The sequence below is a fragment of the Colias philodice genome, chromosome 23, assembly GCF_061535455.1.
Source record: "Colias philodice isolate Cphi_HAF_F1 chromosome 23, ilColPhil1 Martin Lab GWU primary, whole genome shotgun sequence".
NCBI lineage: Eukaryota > Metazoa > Arthropoda > Insecta > Lepidoptera > Pieridae > Colias > Colias philodice.
Genome location: NC_143108.1, coordinates 8,209,804 through 8,230,113, shown reverse-complemented (window position 1 = coordinate 8,230,113; position 20,310 = coordinate 8,209,804). Strand labels below are relative to the sequence as shown.

The 20,310-nt window shown below is 34.3% G+C and overlaps 2 protein-coding genes across 2 annotated transcripts; one reads left to right on the top strand and one right to left on the bottom strand.

The window, feature by feature from the left end:
- Nucleotides 1–1,058: 1,058 nt before the first annotated feature.
- On the bottom strand, nt 1,059–19,821 carry dtr (defective transmitter release). The gene is made up of 17 exons (XM_089709671.1): nt 17,709–19,821; nt 17,420–17,628; nt 17,027–17,306; nt 13,400–13,513; nt 12,820–12,997; nt 12,505–12,634; nt 12,251–12,419; nt 11,683–11,818; nt 11,352–11,443; nt 10,808–11,275; nt 10,073–10,251; nt 9,409–9,565; nt 9,152–9,268; nt 8,594–8,845; nt 7,934–8,047; nt 7,377–7,576; nt 1,059–1,620 (listed from the first exon to the last, which is right to left on the bottom strand). The coding sequence occupies exons 1-17, from the start codon at nt 19,819–19,821 to the stop codon at nt 1,132–1,134; spliced, it is 5,397 nt and encodes a 1,798-aa protein (XP_089565797.1). The 3' UTR covers nt 1,059–1,131.
- On the top strand, nt 2,250–3,398 carry LOC149478178 (uncharacterized). Its single transcript, XM_089709676.1, has one exon. The coding sequence runs from the start codon at nt 2,265–2,267 to the stop codon at nt 3,108–3,110; it is 846 nt and encodes a 281-aa protein (XP_089565802.1). The 5' UTR covers nt 2,250–2,264; the 3' UTR covers nt 3,111–3,398.
- Nucleotides 19,822–20,310: the final 489 nt, after the last annotated feature.

Genomic DNA, 20,310 nt, shown 5'->3' with positions numbered 1-20,310 from the left:
AAATAGTTGAATTGTAATGCTTTTTTTTATAGAAAGAGTTAATTATTGTCCTAAATATATTATGTAAATTGTAATTGTGATTATTTAAATATGGATGTATCTGAAAAAAAAATCTATTTATTTATTCTAATAAGTAAACAATTTGACCTGTATTTGTATCTATTTATTTAACCTAAGTTTTTTCCTAACTGTATTCTTGTTTTGATGCCAAATAAAGATGTCTAAAAGATACCTAATTCTCGTAACAGCTGTTGTCTATGCACTATATATATATACAGCAGAGCTGAGCTTCGCAGTAGTTGCTATATGAACGCCCTTCTATTGATTCATTACTTTTACACGAAAATTAATTCATAATTATGTTTGATATAAAATCGACTTGAACATTAAAATAAAAACGGACCTAAACTAGAACCCTGTGTGACACCCAATAGCGGAACTGTGCTGATGAGTTTAGGCCTTTCAATAAAACCTTTTGAATTTGATGAGATAAGTAAGATTCTTATAGAATTTGGGTATTATACTTAATTCCATAGAAAATTAGTTTACCCAATGATGTTTCGTATGTTCGACCAAATCGAATGCTTTAAAAAATCTTAAAATGAAGAATTTTTTTAACTTTCCAAAGACAATACAGATTTAAGATTGATCTCGATATTTGCTTGCAGATTATTTAATTTAAATGATGATGCCTCACGGAGTTTAGTCCACCATTGTCTCTGCAAGAGCTAATTTATTGTACTTATTTAATGTAGTAATTACTCTGGTTATATAATATAGTGGCTACATATCTTTTAATGCTTCGATTGTAACTTTTAAGTGTAGGCAACTAAATAAAAAAAACCAATGCATGTAACAACATTTATTAGTGAAACTAACAAAAATACTTCTAATACAACGTGCCTAACATAGTTAATATTTAGTCGTAATTCAATACTATTTTAAAACATAATTATAGCGACGCAAATGACCAGATTTTCCAACTATCAACTGTCAAAAATAAAAAAAAAACTATTTTTCGCTATGTTTAAAATTAATAAATAAATAACACAATAAAAGATTAATCTTAATCATTTCAACCACATCTTCTCTCAAACTAAAATCGTTATCTATGATTCTTATAGCTTGTAATTACGGCTTTTCAATCCCAAGAGCCAATTTCATTTCTAAAGTATAATTCTCGTCAACACGGTCAAAATCCCCTTGACCTCCCGTTTCCACTTTATCTATATCGAGACAATCTTCAAAAACTTCATCACCTTCATTAGAAAGAACACTTATATTAGGTTCATTTACTTCATTCGTTTCATTAATTTCATGAACTTCATAAGTTTCATTATTATCAATCGGTACATCAACAACAGACGCATATTCGACTCTCGAATCATTATTATCATCATTGCAAATACCGGAATCATTAGCTTCACTAATTATAGGTATTCTTGCTTCTGTTAACGTATCATCAAAGGAATTATCGCTTGGTATTAATGTTCTATCAATGTCATTATCTTCAATGATAGACTCTGGCGGGCTCGGTACGTACCGTACGTACTCTCCCGCCCGCCATCTTTGTTCCGCTAGACCAATGTGCGCTTCTAGAATTTGCGATACTTCTGGTAGCTGTAATGTAAGAGTTATTATGAGAGTTTCAAGGAATAGAGTTTTAATTTTGAATGGTAAGTCATGGTGGAAGCAATTTGGTTAACTTTCTATTTCGATATTTAAAAAACTTGAACCTCTTGTCTAGAAAATTTCGACCAGAGGAATATTCTGAGTTTTTGAAAATTGTGTTTGGATAGTGAATACCCATGGAAATAAATTTAATATACTTACGCTTAATATTTGTTATAATGAATCTAAAATCTATCAGTTGACCAAATTCAAATGCAACGTACAAATAACACTTTCGCTGATCAGATATTATTGTAGCGACGACAAGCCAATTTACGAGTTACCGAAATATTTCAAGTGTAGTACCTACTAAGAAAGTTCCCACCATAGGTTCACACGGTAACTCGTATATAAACAGTTCGTGCGCTATGCATGAACAGTTACGGGCTTGTCGGGACGCGGGTTGGTCGCATTAGGTCGAATATTAATTACATACGAATATATATATTATGTAGTTAACGAAATATAACCTTTGCGTAGTTATTCATCTTTTATTACACCCGCACATAACAAGCCCCTACATTGGTGACCCCGACGTTTAGTGAACATATAGTGAATTGCATAGATATCGTTTGTTTAAAATTTAATTCAAAATGAATCCGGCAGTTCCAATTAGAGCGGACGAGAGTGAAAATGCTCTCGCGCAGATCACTGTGTCGAGTAGAATTCCAGACTTCTGGAAAGAATCACCACGACTTTGGTTCGCGCAGTTTGAAGCAGTGGTGGGGAATCAGAAGCTGGCGGACGAATCGAAATATAACCTGGTGGTAGCGAAATTAAGTCGCGAACACGTTGAGCAGGTGAGTGACATTGTATTGGCACCACCCGATACAAAGAAGTACGAAGCATTGAAAAACCGGTTGCTCGTAGTATATGAAGAATCGGAAGTGCGTCAGGTCCAAAAATTATTAAAAGAGCTTGAGTTGGGCGAACAGAAGCCTTCTCAACTGTTACGTCGTATGCGAGACCTGGCTCGAAAAAAATTCTCGGACGAAACACTGACGATGCTGTGGATGGGACATTTACCCGCAGCTGTGCAAGCAGTCCTCACAGTTAGCGAATTAAAAGATTTAGAAAAATTAGCTAACATGGCGGATAAAATTATAGAAACGACACGTTTCGCGGAGATACAGGAGGTATCGTGTGCCAGAGATAAAATATCCTCAATAAAACCTACGCTGGTTGAACAGATTACACAGTTAACGCAGCGGATAAACCAGCTGGAATCTGCAGGCTCGAGAGGCAGATCGTTTAGCGGTCGAAAGTATGGGAATCGCACGCATCGCTCCGCATCGCGAAGTCGCGATCGTACAGGAATATCAAAACACAAAAATTCCAATTGGATATGTTATTACCATTACCGCTATAAGCACAACGCCAGCAAGTGCATTCAACCTTGTGCGTGGCAGAAGCAGCAGGAGAGCCAACAAAAAAACTAAATACGGTGCAGACAGAGGCGGATGTCTGTTCCACCGTAAATAAACGCCTGTGTATAAGAGATAGAAAAAGTAATCTTAAGTTTTTAGTGGACACCGGCGCTAATGTTTCAGTTTTACCAGTGTCGAAAAATAACCGATTCGCGAGTGAGTGTAGTGACTATAAACTATACGCGGCAAACGGTAGTGTAATTAAGACATTTGGTACTAAGTTAATGACTTTAGATCTCAGTTTACGGCGACCGTATAAATGGTCATTTATTATCGCCGAAGTAACTCAACCTATATTAGGTGCAGATTTTTTAGCACATCATGGTTTGATTGTAGATTTAAGATCATGTCGATTAATTGATAGTTTAACTAAATTAAAATCAGTAGCTAGTGTTATTAAGGTGAATCAACCGTCTGTGACAACAGTGGAGGAAACTCATCAATTTCACGACTTGTTATGTAAGTACCTAGATATAACTAAGCCTTCATCGTACAGGGAAATACCTAGCCACGGTGTTTTTCACCATATTGAAACGACTGGACCTCCAGTGTTTGCCCGGGCTAGACCTTTACCTCCAGCTAGATATAAAAAAGTTAGGGAAGAATTTCGTTACATGCAGGAAGCAGGGATATGCCGACCCTCTAAGAGTCCTTGGGCTAGTCCACTTCATGTGGTACCTAAGAAGAATGGCGAGTTACGTCCGTGCGGGGACTATAGAAAGCTTAATTCTATAACCAAGCCGGACCGATATCCTATACCGCGCTTATCAGATTTTACGTATTTATTAGCTGGTAAGAAAATATTTTCTAAAATCGACATAAATAGGGCTTATCATTGTATTCCTGTTGCCCCGGAAGACGTAGAAAAAACTGCAATAATAACGCCGTTTGGGTTATTCGAATTTCCACGCATGACATTCGGTTTGCGTAACGCTGCGCAGACGTTTCAGCGATTCATGCATCATACTGTTTTTCAGGATCTAGACGCGGACAGTAAAGATAATATTTTTTGTTATATTGATGATGTAATAATAGCTTCATCAAATGAAAACGAACACCGTAGACATTTAGAATCATTGTTTAAGCAATTTAGCAAATATAATATAACCATTAATTTAGCGAAATGTACGTTTGGGAAAACGGAAATCGACTTTGTTGGTTATCATGTTACGTCAGATGGTATTCGCCCGCTTGATGATAAGGTAAAAGCTATTAATGAATTTCCTAGGCCCGAAAACATCGAACAATTACGTCGATTTTTAGGTATGGTAAACTTTTATAGAGCGCATTTACCTAACGCAGTTTCATCACAATCGATTCTCAATAGTTTCATTCATGGCTCTAAAAAGAAAGATAAAACACCCATTGTGTGGACATCAATCGCCGAACAAGCATTTGAACAATGTAAGTCGAGCTTGTGTAATGCGATTACGTTGTCGCACCCTTTAGCCGATGCATCGCTCGCACTTATGACGGACGCATCGGATACTCATGTAGGTGCAGTTTTACAACAACGTGCAAATAATGAATGGTTACCTTTAGGTTATTTTTCTAAGAATTTATCTAAGACTGAACGCAAGTATAGTACGTATGATAGGGAGTTATTAGCAATTTACTTAGCTATTCGTCATTTTCGGAATATGGTCGAAGGACGACAGTTAACAGTGTATACGGATCACAAACCGTTAATTTATGCATTTTCTAAAGTAAATAGCGAGAAAGAGTTACCCAGACGTACACGACACTTGATATTCATTAGTGAGTTCACAACGGATTTGAGACACGTTAGTGGGCAAGATAATGTCGTTGCGGATTCGTTATCTCGAGTCGCAACAATAAATTGTCCCACTGTGATAGATTACGCGGAACTGGCTAAGGAACAACAACAAGATTCTTATATGTTGCAATTATCTAATTCGAAAGACGCTAATAATAGGTTAAAGAAAATTATGTTACCTGAAAGTGGTACATTTATTTATTGTAATTTAGATAATGATAAAATTAGACCCTACTTGACTGATAAATTTCGACGTATTGCCTTTGATAGTGTACATAAATTATGTCATCCCGGAATAAGGACTACACGCAAATTGATTCAAAATCGTTTTTATTGGCCGAATATGAATCGTGATGTTGGCCAATGGGCTAAAACATGCATTGAATGTCAACGATCGAAGGTTAATCGACATACAATGGCAGGTTTAGGATCGTTTCCGCAGTGCGATAGGTTTGAACATATTCATGTTGATTTAATTGGACCTTTACCCACTTCACCCGAAGGTTTTAGGTATTGCCTAACCATAGTTGATAGGGGGACGCGATGGCCAGAATGTTTTCCTACGAAAGATATAACTGCTGAAACGATTTCGCGCGTAATATATGAAGGATGGATCTCTCGTTTCGGTTGTCCGAAAAAGCTAACAAGCGATCAAGGACGCCAATTCGAAAGTCAATTATTTGCTACACTAATGAAGTTATTAGGTATTAATAAGTTGCGTACGACACCTTACCACCCACAGAGTAACGGGGCGGTAGAGCGTTGGCATAGGTCGCTTAAAGCGGCATTAACGGCTCGTTTATGCAATATATCATCATCTTGGGTTACGGAATTACCAACTGTGTTGCTAGGACTTAGAACAGCAGTAAGAAGTGATACCGGCATAAGCGCAGCAGAAATAACGTACGGAACAACTTTACGATTACCAGGTGATTATTACGATAAAAAATCGAGTTTAGAAATAGATAGCAGTCTTGAGTATGTAAGTAAATTACGAGACTCTATTAGAAAATATCAGTCAGTAGCTATTAGGCAGAATGAAAGACGGAACATATTTATTCACCCCGATTTGCAAAAGTGCGATTATGTTTTTGTAAGAAACGACGCAGTACGTAAGCCTTTACAACCAACATACGACGGTCCTTATCGTGTGTTGAGTCGAGAGGAAAAGGTATTTTACATTCAAATGACTGGCAGGAAAGTTAGAATATCTGTAGACCGTCTAAAACCTGCATATTATTTGAATGATGATAGTGATACGACATCTGGGGCAGATACTGAGGTTCCGTTACAAATTCCAAGTAGCGAATTGCCTTTAACACATACCACGCGTAGTGGAAGAGCTATACGATTACCAGTACGATTTAGGTAATAGTATTGTATTTGTAATTTTTTCCACTATTTTATATTTATTAGAATTACGATGATTATAAGTATTCTTAAGTCTTCTTAGAAATGTATAATAAATACTTACTAATCAACACATCGTATTTAATAAATAATAGAACTTAAGTAAATTTGAAACGAGTTTTTTGTTCATTGTTTAACGTTTTAAGTATGGTATTTCAAATTTATGTTTGTGTTGAGTTTTGATTGAAATGTTTACTACTTAGAAATTTAAGTACTTTTGATTTATGGCTTTTGAGTGTTTAGTAGTAGCCTTTGTAATATTAAACGATACAAGTGTAAAGAACGTATTGAGATTTGAAATGTTGATGTTACTAAGTGTTAATTGACGTGTAAAAATTATCGCACGCCACTTAGAAGACCCAACCGAGTTTTTGTAAAAACATAAATAGTTTAACGAAATTAGGTGTTAACTTTTAACCACTTGTATACGTTATGATTGATTTATATTGTGAACATTTTTTATACTTTATATTGTAAACATTTTGTAATCTTATATAGCGACACTTTATATATACCCCTTTGTTTATTGTTTAATTTTATTGTAAGATTTTTTTACTTGTATACCTTTTTTATTTTAAGGGGGGAATGATGTAGCGACGACAAGCCAATTTACGAGTTACCGAAATATTTCAAGTGTAGTACCTACTAAGAAAGTTCCCACCATAGGTTCACACGGTAACTCGTATATAAACAGTTCGTGCGCTATGCATGAACAGTTACGGGCTTGTCGGGACGCGGGTTGGTCGCATTAGGTCGAATATTAATTACATACGAATATATATATTATGTAGTTAACGAAATATAACCTTTGCGTAGTTATTCATCTTTTATTACACCCGCACATAACAAGCCCCTACATTATTATTAGTAGATAATTATCTACTTTCCAAATTCAAAAATCAATCACCACACTGATCATACAATCTAACTACAATAAATTAACATATCCAAAGGTATCAATTAATATATCGGTGGAGAATGTTAAAAAATGTTATGACGATTCAAAAGTGCTTTTGAAGACTAATTAAATTGAATAAATAAATGTTTGAGTTTGAAAAGATAATTTAATCTATAAAACCAACTATACTTACCGTATACCGATTATCCAGGCTATCAGAAATAGTTTCAATAATAGCATTGGTCCTATTATCAACTTTACCAGCATGCAAGTTAACAACATCACACTGTTTATAATATTGTTCTTCTTCATAACGAATCGTTCTTTCTAGAATTTCTGATGCTACAGATTCTTCTATACGAGCATTTTGATCCATGTCTGCATAGTTTGTTCCTGGAAGATGTTGAATTATCACTTTAAATCGGTTTCGACAAAAAATAAGTCGTTGTTGATACAAATTTCTAATTTTATACCAATATTTTTACCGCAAATTTATTACCATTAAAGATGGTTTTAATTTCAAAATCAATTGAGACCTCCAGATTAAGTACATCATTTATAGGTATACTATAATTTAAAATCTAATTAACAATCTAAATAAGTATTTAATTTTTACTACGACATATAAATATTGAACATCTTTATGTCGTAGTAAACTTCACGATTTATACTGTCGAAATCGAGTCTATTAATTTTTAAAGATGGATTGCTTATCAGTTATCTTTTTTATAACATCAATGTAAATATTACCTCCGGAAGGAAACCTATTATCTTCATAAGAGTTAATAGTATCAATGATACTGCGCTTGGCTTCATCGTGATCAGAGTTTTGTATCTCTCGAGATGAACTTGGTTGGGCACCATCTAATGATGCAATGAAAATATTTAATCGTTACATTTTTGAAATTTTACTCTCATTCAACGCGTCTATTGAATGAGAGTAAAATTTCAAGATCATGCAGTAAGGCGACGATCTTTGAATCTTGCCAAAGAACTTTCACTTCTGACACATACGTACGCTCGGCACATACGCTCTTATTTTTTAAGTTACTGTCATTATTTTGCGTTCAAACAAAAATCAAATATTATCTTTATCCTACTAGATTCTAATCAGATAAAGTTTACTTTATTTAAGTGTAACATTAGGACAGCTTTCCCGTATAGTCGTCGTACGTCAGGTAATTGTATATCTATACTAAATATTAGAAAGCTGACGAGTTTGTTTGTTTTTTTGAACGCGCTAATCTCATGATCTACTGGTCCGATTTGAAAAATTATTTCGGTGTTAGATAGCCCATTCATCGAGTAAGGCTATAAGCTATATATCATCACGCTAAGACCAACAGGAGCGGAACAATGCGGGTGAAACCGCGGAGCACAGCTAGTAACTTATAACTCTTAAAACCTCACCTCCAGAAGCAAGGCCATCATCGTGTTCAATAACTGCATCTCTATTCTCATTATTATCAATTTTATCATCACGAATCTCTTTCTGTTTATAAGTTCCGCGTTGGTTTGCTGTTTTCGGTCTATTTCTTTTATTTCCAGTCTCTATTACTTCAAAAGATTTATTTCTATTACTTTGCGCTAAAATAACTTCATTAGAATCACTTGAATCAGTATCACTATCTATGTTTATAGATTGTGTATCATCTGAGGACGCTGCAAAAAATATATTTACATCACCAATTCTTTCGCAAATACTTACTTTTATATATTCTAAAACAGTATATTAGTAGTATTAAGTTTAAATAAAATTATAATATTAGTAGTATCAACCGACATTAAAATAGGAAGAGGTTCTCAATTCAAGTGTTTATATTTGGGTATGTCCTCAGAACTTTCGTCTGGGTGAACAAATTTTGATGATTCATTTATTAATTGAAAGCTTATTCTTCCCGGTTGGTCTCATTTCAATTTTGCCAAGTTTTGACAATTTGATCGCTTAGTTTTTTTTTTAATACTTACGAGCAGATTCAATTTTCTCTTCACCGATTTCATATTCAACTTCAATGGGCGCTTGATTATTTACGTATTCGAACAAAACTGCGCCGGGAACATGTGTGAGCTTTACTTTATTTGGATCTGCAAATATCAAATTTGTTGTTATAAGATATTATGTTAATCGTAATATAATTTTTTTTTAATTAATTTTTAATTTTTTTATAAAATTTAAGTAAAACATTAGATATAATAGTTACATCAAATAAAGCTATTTTTATTACCAGGCTGATCTCCCATAGTGAGTTGGCTTAGCGCGATCCTGTCAAACGCATTATCCGTTTTATACGTAGTAACATAATTCTTATCAACAACCTCGTGCGCTGGTTGTTTCTCTTCGGCTTTATAGTACGCGTCCATTGTTTTCTTGTCGTACAGTTTCTGTGTTGTTGGTTTTATTTTTATGATTAGTGGATGAAATCAAAAATATAAAATTATTTTTACCTCCCTATTTCGAGAACATGGGTAAAATACAGGCATGGGTAAATAAATACAGTATCAAAGAATATTCCCATCATTGCTGATGAAATTTTGAACAAATAAACAGTTACTATAGATAGACTAGTCACTAGATTAATCTAGCTACTAGTTGTGCCCTATGTTGAAAAATAAAAACATAGGTACATAAAAAGAACCATAGCAGCGCAACTTCTACGTTAATTTTCGACTTACAAAGTGCTTTATGTACCTACGCGAAGTAATATTATTTGATTACGTATTATCAATTACTAGCTGAGGCAAAATCAACTCATGTGCTAATCTCATAACCTATAATACTTTAAAGTTTCATCCACATCCGTCCAGTACTTTTTGAGCCAATTCCTTACAAACATACTTAGGTATATACAACACTTTCCTCATTATAAAATAAGTGTATATTTATATTACCATAGGATCAACAGCCGGTTCTCCCCTCGCGATCCTTGCATCCCTTTCCTCCTGTTCCCGCTCTAATTCCGCAAATATCTCCAAATCTTCTTCACTTGGTTTTAGATCTTCGTCGTTTGTATGTATGTCTGTGTTTTTGAGGTAAGATATGAGGGCTGGACCGGCCTCCGTTTGTTGAACTGGATAGTGAAGTAATTAAAGTAACTACATAATTAAAATCTAAAGTCGATAAAATATTTTTTAAATAAAAGCAAAAGATTTTTAACCAACTTTTCGAAATCGATGAAAGAAAATTCGTTTAAAACGACTTTTCGAAATCGATTGAAAATTAGCGCATTTTAAAGAAAATTTTAACAAAAATAAATCTCTACACAAACAGCATGGTTTGATTATAAGTTTCGCATAGAAGAAAAGGTTGCGTCTCTAATATCGCTATTCAAAAAAATGACAGTATCTGGCACCGCTGGTTTTCCCAGGGCCTTAAGACAGTTCAAAGGGTGTATAAAAGTTATAAATATCGCAAATCTATACTAATATTATAAAGCTGAAGAGTTTGTTTATTTGTTTGTTTGAACGCGTTAATCTCGGAAACTACTGGCCCGATTTGAACAATTCTTGTGTGTGTGTTCTTGTGTGGATGCGCCAAAAGGTGTTAGATCGAGGCTATATACCATGCCACGGGTGTGAAACCGCGGAGACTGGAGAGTAGCTACTTCATTATAAAATAATATTTACCACTACGTCTGCGTTCATCGAAGCTCTTTACATCACTAGCACCTTCATTGTTTGATTTATTTTCAGATTCACTCTTATTTGATTCCTCATTTTCTTTAATATCAGTTTTATCTGTTTTTTCGTCACCATCAGCTGCTGTATCTACTTTAATTTCTTTTATAGATATATTTTTCATTGGCTTTTCAATAGTTTTATTTAAATTATTAAATGTAGCTATATTTTTGGTAACAGTACACTTTTCTATAAGTATTTTCTTATCGTGATCTATAATAACGTTTTCAGTTTCAACAATATTGTTTTCTTTAGTCACATCTTCAACTAAAGGTGGTTTTTCATTTTGTTTTTCAGATTTTTTATTGTATTCTTCTATGATTTCTATCAATGGACGTCGCTTTGCTTCGAATTGAGAAAGATTTTCATCGTTTTCATCGATTTCGGTTATTTTCATTCCAGATGAAGGTTTAGGTTCTAAAAATACGTATGTTTTTTTTTAGTTGAAGTCATTACTACAATTAATATACATTTTTTTTTTATTATCACTTACCATTCGACACTTTTTGTACTCTCTTTCTATCCGTATGTGGTGCTTGGTTAAACAGCAAATTGTTTAAAGCTTGAGCATTTGACGTAAAGTCCCTGGCAGTGTATAAACATATTTTAAAACATGAAATATTATAATACTATGTTTATCTTTTTGTCTTTTGTGTGTATGTTTGTCATTGAAGTTCTTTTTACAGGCTGGACATGATTATACTGCAATTGGTGCGTCCAGGTGTATTAGAGAACTACAGTGACAGTTTATTTCAATTTAACAATTCGAACAAAAGTGGAGTCGCAAGTTAAATATAGTAATAATTAATAAATAATAATCTTACATATCCCCTGGCGCTGGAGTGATACGATTTCCAAACCCTGTCCATACATCCTCTGGTTGATCTTGCTTCTCCTCTTTCACTTCTTGAACCAACCTCTTATCCCTTCCGATATCCGACCATTCAATGTTCGGTGTTTCTGTTCCGAAATCAAATGAATAAACGTGAAATAGTAAAACAGCAAATGAGCTTACATAGTGATAACAATCGATACATCGTAGCTTATTATTATAAATGCGAAAGTAACGTTATCATATTACATAATCACGTCTAAACTAGTGAACTTATTTAAATGAAATTTAACATAGATAGCCTAAGGAAGGATACAGTCTGTTTTATAAAAATATGAAGGGAGTTTATTAAGTAATGGAAAATAGCTGTCACGCGATAACGTGAAAGTGCATCCAATAAGTCATAAATCTATTAGAACGATAACAATAACGATTTTTTAATCATTTCAGGTCCCCTCCGTATCGATCTATTGGTTCTACGTTGATGCAATCACAATTTATTAAAAATATGCAACAATTAACAGTAAAATAACTATCTATACTCAATTTGTTGATGTTACCTGCTGGTTTATCATCATCACCATCACTATCACTATCACTTTCACTAGTGGTATCATCCACCTCTGAACCGGTGAGCATATCAACTAATACACCATCTTTAGTTTTCACTTCAACACATTTTTCTTCGGAAACGGTTTTATCTACTTCTTCTATTTGTGTTTCTTCTTCCTGTTAAACATTGCATTTATTAACATTAAAACAAATTGTACAAAATCGATGTTCTATTCAAAAAAAAATTTTTTGTAAAATTTACCTTTGGAGGTAATCCTAATTTTTCTCTCTCTTCTTTCTCCCTAGCTTCTCTCTTTGCTTTATTCTCATCTCTCATTTTAATCAAATATCGAACGCTCTCCATAGTTTTTTCGTGATCACGTGCGATCCATCTAAATTCATATAGTATATAGAAATAAGTTTGTAAATGAATGAAATGAAATAATTTACTTTATCCGAATCAATCATTTACCAATTTTTATTGATCTGAATCAGTTAATTAGTGATACATAAAATTCTTAATCAGTCAATTAGCGATTTATAGCAAAGTCTACACCAGTTTTTTAGTTCCACGAACCGTTTCCTCTCAGCGATCTCCTCCTGAACGCCCCCCCTCTGCCAGGCTTCAGCACAAGCTCTATCTCTCGGGAACACCGGACGATTGTCCAAATTCAACAATTCTTTAAGTCGTAACGTTAACGTTTTGCGGTATGCTGGTATGTTTCGGACTACTGGGTTACCGGTTAACACCAATACTGATTGGAGAAAACAAAATTTCGATTCATATACGAATGTTAGAAGAATTTTTGAAGAACTAGGAATTTTAATAGATGAATGAAATTATTTGAACACTATATGGTATGCTAGAAGTGACGCAAAATAAAATATACATAAGTCAATTTTAAGAGGAAGCAACGATGATCGCTAAGCAGGGATCATCAGGCAACGGAAAAATAATTGAAATAAACAGAATAGATAGAATTACAGTAAATTGGAAATTGGAATAGAACATCAAAATCCAAGGTAAAATGTGCTGTTTAACCATTCAGTAATTATTCTTAGTGTATGGAATCAGTAGTAAATAAATAAATAGGGTGAATATCATTCTCATAGCAAGATTTCTGAGTAATTATTATTTGTGACGAAATTTGTCGTACCTTTAAGAACATTCATATCAGCCAATACATCCACGATAAGGGGATCCTCCAGACGATTGTACGAGAGATCTAGCACTGATAGATTCTTGCATGTTCTCAGATGGTCTAGGTCATCTGGAATATAAATTAATATTAATTATTGTTGTATATTGATTAGTGCTTACGTGTTTAAAAGATTATCCAAAACCTACACAATTTATATTCCTACATTAATAATTCCGCTTTTTCGGATGCAATAATTCTCCTCTAATTTTTTGAGATTACTTAATTATTATTATTTTACTCTTAGACATTAAAAGTATCGTTTTGATAATGATGGTTTGTACTTCCGATTAAGAAAGAAAGAAAGAAGAAAGAAAGAAAAAAAGCTTTATTGCCAACAAAAAACTTAGACTATCTTAACTTAAAAGTAAACACAATATATTAGGCAATCGGAACAGACTCAGCCATGCTGTGGGCTAACACCCGAACAGCGCTGATTTTCAGTCTGCCCGCGTATTTTCCGAGGTCCTACATATTTTATATAAATACTAATTATAAAATTAAAAAAAAATTACATCCACAACTGTTCCTACCAATAAAAGTAAAAATTTATAAATACGTCTACATATTGTACATATAATATATGCATATAAATATTATAAAATAAACAACATAGATATAGATATTATACTTACATAGATATTAAAAATAATTCAGATAGATATGTATATGGATGGGAATATTTGTAATCAATAATTTATTTTACCTGCGTGTTGATTCTGCTGTCTGTTTGTTCAAGAGTATCCTTTTGTATTTACACTTGAATGATACATAAGACATACTAAGCTTTAAGGGTGGTGGAAGGTCGTTCCAGATCTTTGAAGCAGAATACTTGAATCCACCCTTAAAACCTGACGTGTGGTGTTTCGGTATGATTAAGGCATTGTTGCTTCTACCTCGTGTATTTTTCGTATGGTACTCTTGAGTCCATGTTAGTTTTTTATAGAGGTAGACAGGAGCCCCCGTGTGCACCAGCCTATGTATCAGACCTGCTAAATGTAACTGCCTACGACCCGCCATCTTGAGGATTTTCTGGCTATTCAAGTAAGGTGTGATATGCGCACGCTTTGGTATGGCGAAACAGAAACGAGCGCATGCGTTCTGCACTCGCTGAATTGCTCGCTCGGTTTTGGCGTATAGGCGGGGGCCATAGACGGTATCGCAGTAATTAAGATGTGACAAAACTAATGATTCAGTCAGCATTACTTTAACGCTCTCTGATAGATCCTGCCTAAGACCATACAGTACTTTCAGTCTGTAGAAGGCATTTCTGATTGTGATGCTTATGTGATCCTCATATTTAAGCTGCCCATCCAAGATCAAACCGAGATTCCTAACCTTATCCACTCCAACTAATGGTGCATTATTAATTTTTATATTAAAATTAAGATTTTTTATTTTTTGAATTTGATTTTTTGTACCTAGGATTATGTATTTAGATTTGGACGCGTTAAGTACCAGGGCGTTTTGTTTAGACCATAACGACACTTGTTCTAAATCCTCGTGGCATCCTGTGGCGTTCTGTGACTGTAGAATTATTGGGATCTATAGGATAATATAGCTGTGTATCGTCGGCATATAAGTGTACCTTACCGTGTTTAATGTGTTCAATGAGATCGGCAGTATACAACGTGAACAAAACCGGGCTGAGTATAGAGCCCTGAGGACAACCACGCGGAGTCGGTTCTGTTCTCGAGTATTTCAAACAGCCCTCATTTTCGGTAACGACAAACTGTTTCCTATCCGACAGATACGATTTGAACCAATCACAAGAATTTGAATTGACGCCGTAGTATTTTAATTTAGCTAACAAGAGTTCTTTATCGATGGAGTCAAACGCACGAGTGAAATCCAGTAAAATCATAATATTACCCATTCCGTTGTCACTATCTGATATGATGTCATCCGTTACGTGGGCCAAAGCCGTAGCTGTGCCATGCTTCGCTCGAAAACCAGACTGAACATTTGGTAAAATTTGTTCACACTCTATAAATTTGACTAATTGGTTACATACAACTCGCTCAATTATTTTTGATAGTACAGGTAGTATACTGATTGCGCGTAAATCTTTCAGTTCCTTTACCACAGATTTTTTTGGCAGAGGTTTTATTTTAGCGATCTTCCAAGCATCCGGAAATGTTTGGGTAAATATAGAAGTGTTCACCATTAGCGTAATAATTGGAAGAGTTACCGATAGAGTCATCTGTATCATATCAACAGTAATCGTGTCATGACCAGCCGCGTTAGTTTGAATACCTACTATTATTTTTTTAACTTGATCTATAGTACATGGTTTAATATCAAATTTATTGAGGCCAAAACTATTATGTTCATAAAATTTAATTAAATTTTTATCTATAGTTGGATCTCCAGGTACTTCTAGAAAGAAATTATTGATTGCATTGGCGTCGTTTAGGTGTTGCGGCACGCTATCTGTTTCCCTATTTTTACCAGTAATCGAAATTTGACGAAGAAAATTCCACATTGCTTGTGGATTACGTTTATTATTATTTACATACTCAGTGAAGAAAGCCGTTTTTTCTCGTCTCATTGCACTAATGACGGAATTACGTAAATCTTGGTAATAGCGATAGTGTGCGGGATTTTTAGTCTTTCGCGCTTTTATTAGAGCTCTGTCTCGCAGTAACATCATTGACCTGACCGTATTTGTGACCCAAGGACGCGGCGATGAATTTATCTTAAATTTCTTCAATGGAGCATGTTTATCGAACAACCTATTTAACAGTTGGTTAAATATGTTTGTCATATCGTTCACATCTTTCGCATATTGTACAGAGTTCCAAGGTAAAGTAACTAAATCTTTATTAAAATCATCTAAATTTATATTTTTTAACAATCTCGTATATTTATATTTGAGTGGCGGTTTTATTTTTTTTATTTTACATTTAAAGAAAATGAATGCATGGTCACTGAGGTCCTGATTGTGTACAATGTTAATACTTTCACAGATGTCTGGGCTGTCGGTAATAATGAGGTCCAAGAGGGTTTGAGAAGTTTTTGAAATCCGAGTGGGTTCCTTAACTAATTGATATAAGTTTTGCTGTGTCAAAAATGAGAGGAACTCATTCGCTGCTCCCTTATCTATTCTTGCTAAATCAACATTGAAGTCGGTCAGCAAAAAAATGTGAGTGCAATATCCGAATGAGCTCACAGATTCACTCAGAGCATCGATAGCAGCTGCAACTCTCACGCTCTCAGGTCTGTAAGCAGTACCAATTGCGATTCGCCCCACGCCAGCTACCGTCAGCTCGACCCACATCTGTTCCAACACAGCAGGAGGGTGTGCTCGAGTTCGTACACGCAAGCCTTCACGGATATAGAAACCCACCCCTCCCCCTCGGCCTCCGAGGGGACGAGGTGTGTTTAAGAATTTGTATCCAGGCATGGTGGGAGCAAACTTCTCCATTCCCTCCTTGGTCCATGTCTCATTGAGAGCTAGGATGTCCAGACCATGAGCTTCGAGCATCACCTGTAATTCCTCACAGCCGGTAAAAAATTAATCATCTTTACTTTTTAAACCTATAAGATTTTTCTAATTATTATTTACTATCACCATCATCTTACCTACAGTCGTCAACATATTATGTCCGATGCTCAAAGTATGCAAATCTGGGACTACATCCAAATTCTCAATCTTTGTGACGAAATTATGGTCCAAATTCAATGTATCTAGTTTGGGACATCCGTCCAAATTTTCTATCTTCCTCACAATGTTATAGTGTAGATATAAACACTTTAGTTCGGAAAGTGTATCCAGACCCTCGATACGTTGGATACCGTTATTTTCGAGAAATATACATTTCAAACCTGTGTATTCTTCGAGATTTTCTATCTTGGAAAATCCCTGAAAGTCATTAAAATTAATGTTGACCCAAAATAATTTAAAAAGTTTCCAAAAATAACATTTGTTTTAACAATAAAAACCCGTACAAATATGGGATTAAATTATGAAAATACCTTGAAATGTAAATACAAAATATCATTAAGATATGGAGTGCAATACAGCTTATGTTGTTTGCAATGATTCCGTATAAACTCTTTTGTCATGCGAGGGCCTCTGTTTTCTTCTTCCATCTCCTTTTCCATCTTTCGTTTGAACTCTATCTGTTTCTGTCTTTCAGCCTCCTTCTCATTAAGTTTTTTCGCTTCATCCTCTTTCTTTTTTCCTGCAACAAAACCCAGAAATCGTTATAAATATCAAATGGCATAAAAACCTAAGTTAGCAGCATAACTGAAAATGTTTTACCATCATCCAGAGTAGGTAATTCTGATATTTTAGAAACAATACCAGCTTTTTCATTTTCATGAATGTGATCTCCTTGAGCCCGTATATCATTATCAAGGTTAGGAATTTCAGTAATAGTACAAGACCCTGAAGAGTTCTGCTTACTATTTCCTGTACGCATTAAGTTATTAGCTAGCCGTACTACTTCTTTGTTATCTTTCATTTTATCTTTAATATCATACAACAAATCATTAATTCTTTTGTTTCGCTCCAGTTCCTGCTTCTTGTACTCTGCCATTTTCTTATTTTTCTCATCTTTATACACTATATCAAGATCCCATAATTCCTTTCGTGAATTTTTAACGTCGTTACTCACACCCATTTCATTGTTTATTTCTGAAATTGAACTCACCGAAGAAACTGCTTTTGGGTGTAATATTTCGTGAGATTTATGTAAAACATCATCAACTTCTTTAATGAAATTGCGACATTCTCTTGTTCGCAATTCACAACTTTCTTTGCTCTTGTTTATTCGGTCTTCGTGACATTTTATCTCAATATTTAAATCACTAATGGCAGAATGAATTTCATCTATATCAGTCTGAGTAACAGTTTTCTGTTCAGCTTTGTTTTGGCTTTCTATTTTGTCATCTTCATCGTTATCTTTATTACTTGTTTTAAGCTTATTGCGTTGCTCACTCTCCTCTTTTAATTTCTGGTAGGCCAAGTTAGATTTTCTAGAATTTTCTAAAGCAACATTAACATCATTCAAAAGCTCGTTCATACTATTGAGTTTATTCGTGATGTCCTCGCGTATTAATAGACTGAGATTTTCCGCACCGTCAACAATGTTTCGAGCCAAGTTTTTCATTTCTTGGAATTCCATTTCTTTGTTCTCTGTATTGTCATTATTACCAATATCAAGAATGTCTTCTAATGCATTATGCAACGTTTCCTCCATCGTTTCATCAAATTTCGATTTATTTTGGTCTCTAGTGATTGTATCATCTTTGTTGACGTCTGTGCATTCAATTTTTATTTGAGACGGCTCTTTATTACTCTCCTTAATATCTTCTTTATTTTCACATGATTTACTTGTATCAAGCATCGAGTTTATATCGCGTAAAGCTTTTTCGGTATCTTTTAATTTTTCCTCGAATGTTTTTGGAAAAACATCTTCGAAATTGACCACTTCTTCATCAACTTTTTTTGCTTTCTCCTTTATTATATTTTTTGGTTTGCAACTCAAATCGGGTTTGACAGGATTATCCACTAAAGAAATGTTCATTGCTTCATTAATCATGTAAGTTTCTTTGACTTCATCGAACACCGTTGGTCTTATTTGACCCTTAATGAGATGGGATGAGGATTCCTTTAAGATCGAATCTTCTGTAACGATAAGCTTACGATCTTTGCTGACATTTTTCATTTGCTCTGGATCTTCATATTTATCAGCCAACTTCTGTAGCATATCCCTTGTCTCGTTAAAGCGAGTCTCGTACGATTTATTGGTAATTTCTGTAACGACTTTGTCAATCGATTGAAATTCTCGCTCATCACTACTGGATTCTTGACTATCACCTTCACTATCAACAATTTTGTCTTTAATCGTACCGTCTTTTGCAGCAAAGTCATCAGCTGACTTAAACAAGGCTTGCATATTTTTATATTTGATCTTTTTAATTTTTTCTACATCACCCTTAGCTGCGTTCAACTCGTCGGTCATTTCTCCAAAAGTATCGATATTTATTTGATCATAGGGTATTGTCTTACCCTTACATCGCCCATCTCGGTCGGTTGTTATTTGAATTTGGCGCGCTTTTTCTGCTATAATAGGATTATCTTTGATCATATTCTTTACCTCTTCGGAACTCAACGGTTTGGTACATTCTTCAAATTGTGTAAAAGGCTGACCTGACATTACTTCATATTCTGACTTTACATCTCCTGATGCTGATGCAGCAATGTATGGTTTATTTTCCGATGTACTTTCCGTTAAAGGTCTCAATTCATTTTCGATTACATTATCTATAACTTCTTGAGGAAATTTAGCATCTTTGAAAAATTCCTTTAATTCACGTCGTTTAGATTCTATGTAAGCGGGATCGGCTTTACAAAATTCAGAAGCACTCATATTTTATTGAAACCAAATTAATCATTCAAACGAGCGAAATTTTAGGCTTTTTACAAATAACAATATGGTTACTAGGCGTTGCTAGCCTTTGCTATCGGAAAAAGATTTTTGTTTAATCGTTTACTATTTCGAATTTCGAAATACTATATTCCGTTCACAATATAATGAATTTATTTTAAAGACTTATGAATAAGACGAAGTTTAAGCGCCTTGAAGACTTATTTTGTTTTACCATGTTTGTTTTATTCACAATAATATCTTAATAGATAAATATAATTAGTTTACTGCTCATAATTACCTATATTTCTTGCTCTGTGCTAATAATGAAAAACCATCGATCATGTAAGTTCACACGAAGGTTTACTTTTCACTTTTTATAATATATTAATGAATCTTCAATTAATGCAAAATTGTCAATCATATTATGCGTTCCGTTTTAAGGATTTTACACATGTCTGTAACCACTGACAATAAGACGGCTGTCATATT

What these genes read in the sequence shown, in the direction of transcription:
- dtr (XM_089709671.1), bottom strand. Translation starts at nt 19,821, where the DNA reads ATGAGTGCTTCTGAATTTTGTAAAGCCGATCCCGCTTACATAGAATCT. An exon ending in AGTACAAAAAGTGTCGAATG is followed by an intron (nt 11,276 to 11,351) that starts GTAAGTGATAAT and finishes ACGTATTTTTAG; the next exon opens with AACCTAAACCTTCATCTGGA. An exon ending in CACTATGGGAGATCAGCCTG is followed by an intron (nt 9,269 to 9,408) that starts GTAATAAAAATA and finishes TGATATTTGCAG; the next exon opens with ATCCAAATAAAGTAAAGCTC.
- LOC149478178 (XM_089709676.1), top strand. Translation starts at nt 2,265, where the DNA reads ATGAATCCGGCAGTTCCAATTAGAGCGGACGAGAGTGAAAATGCTCTC.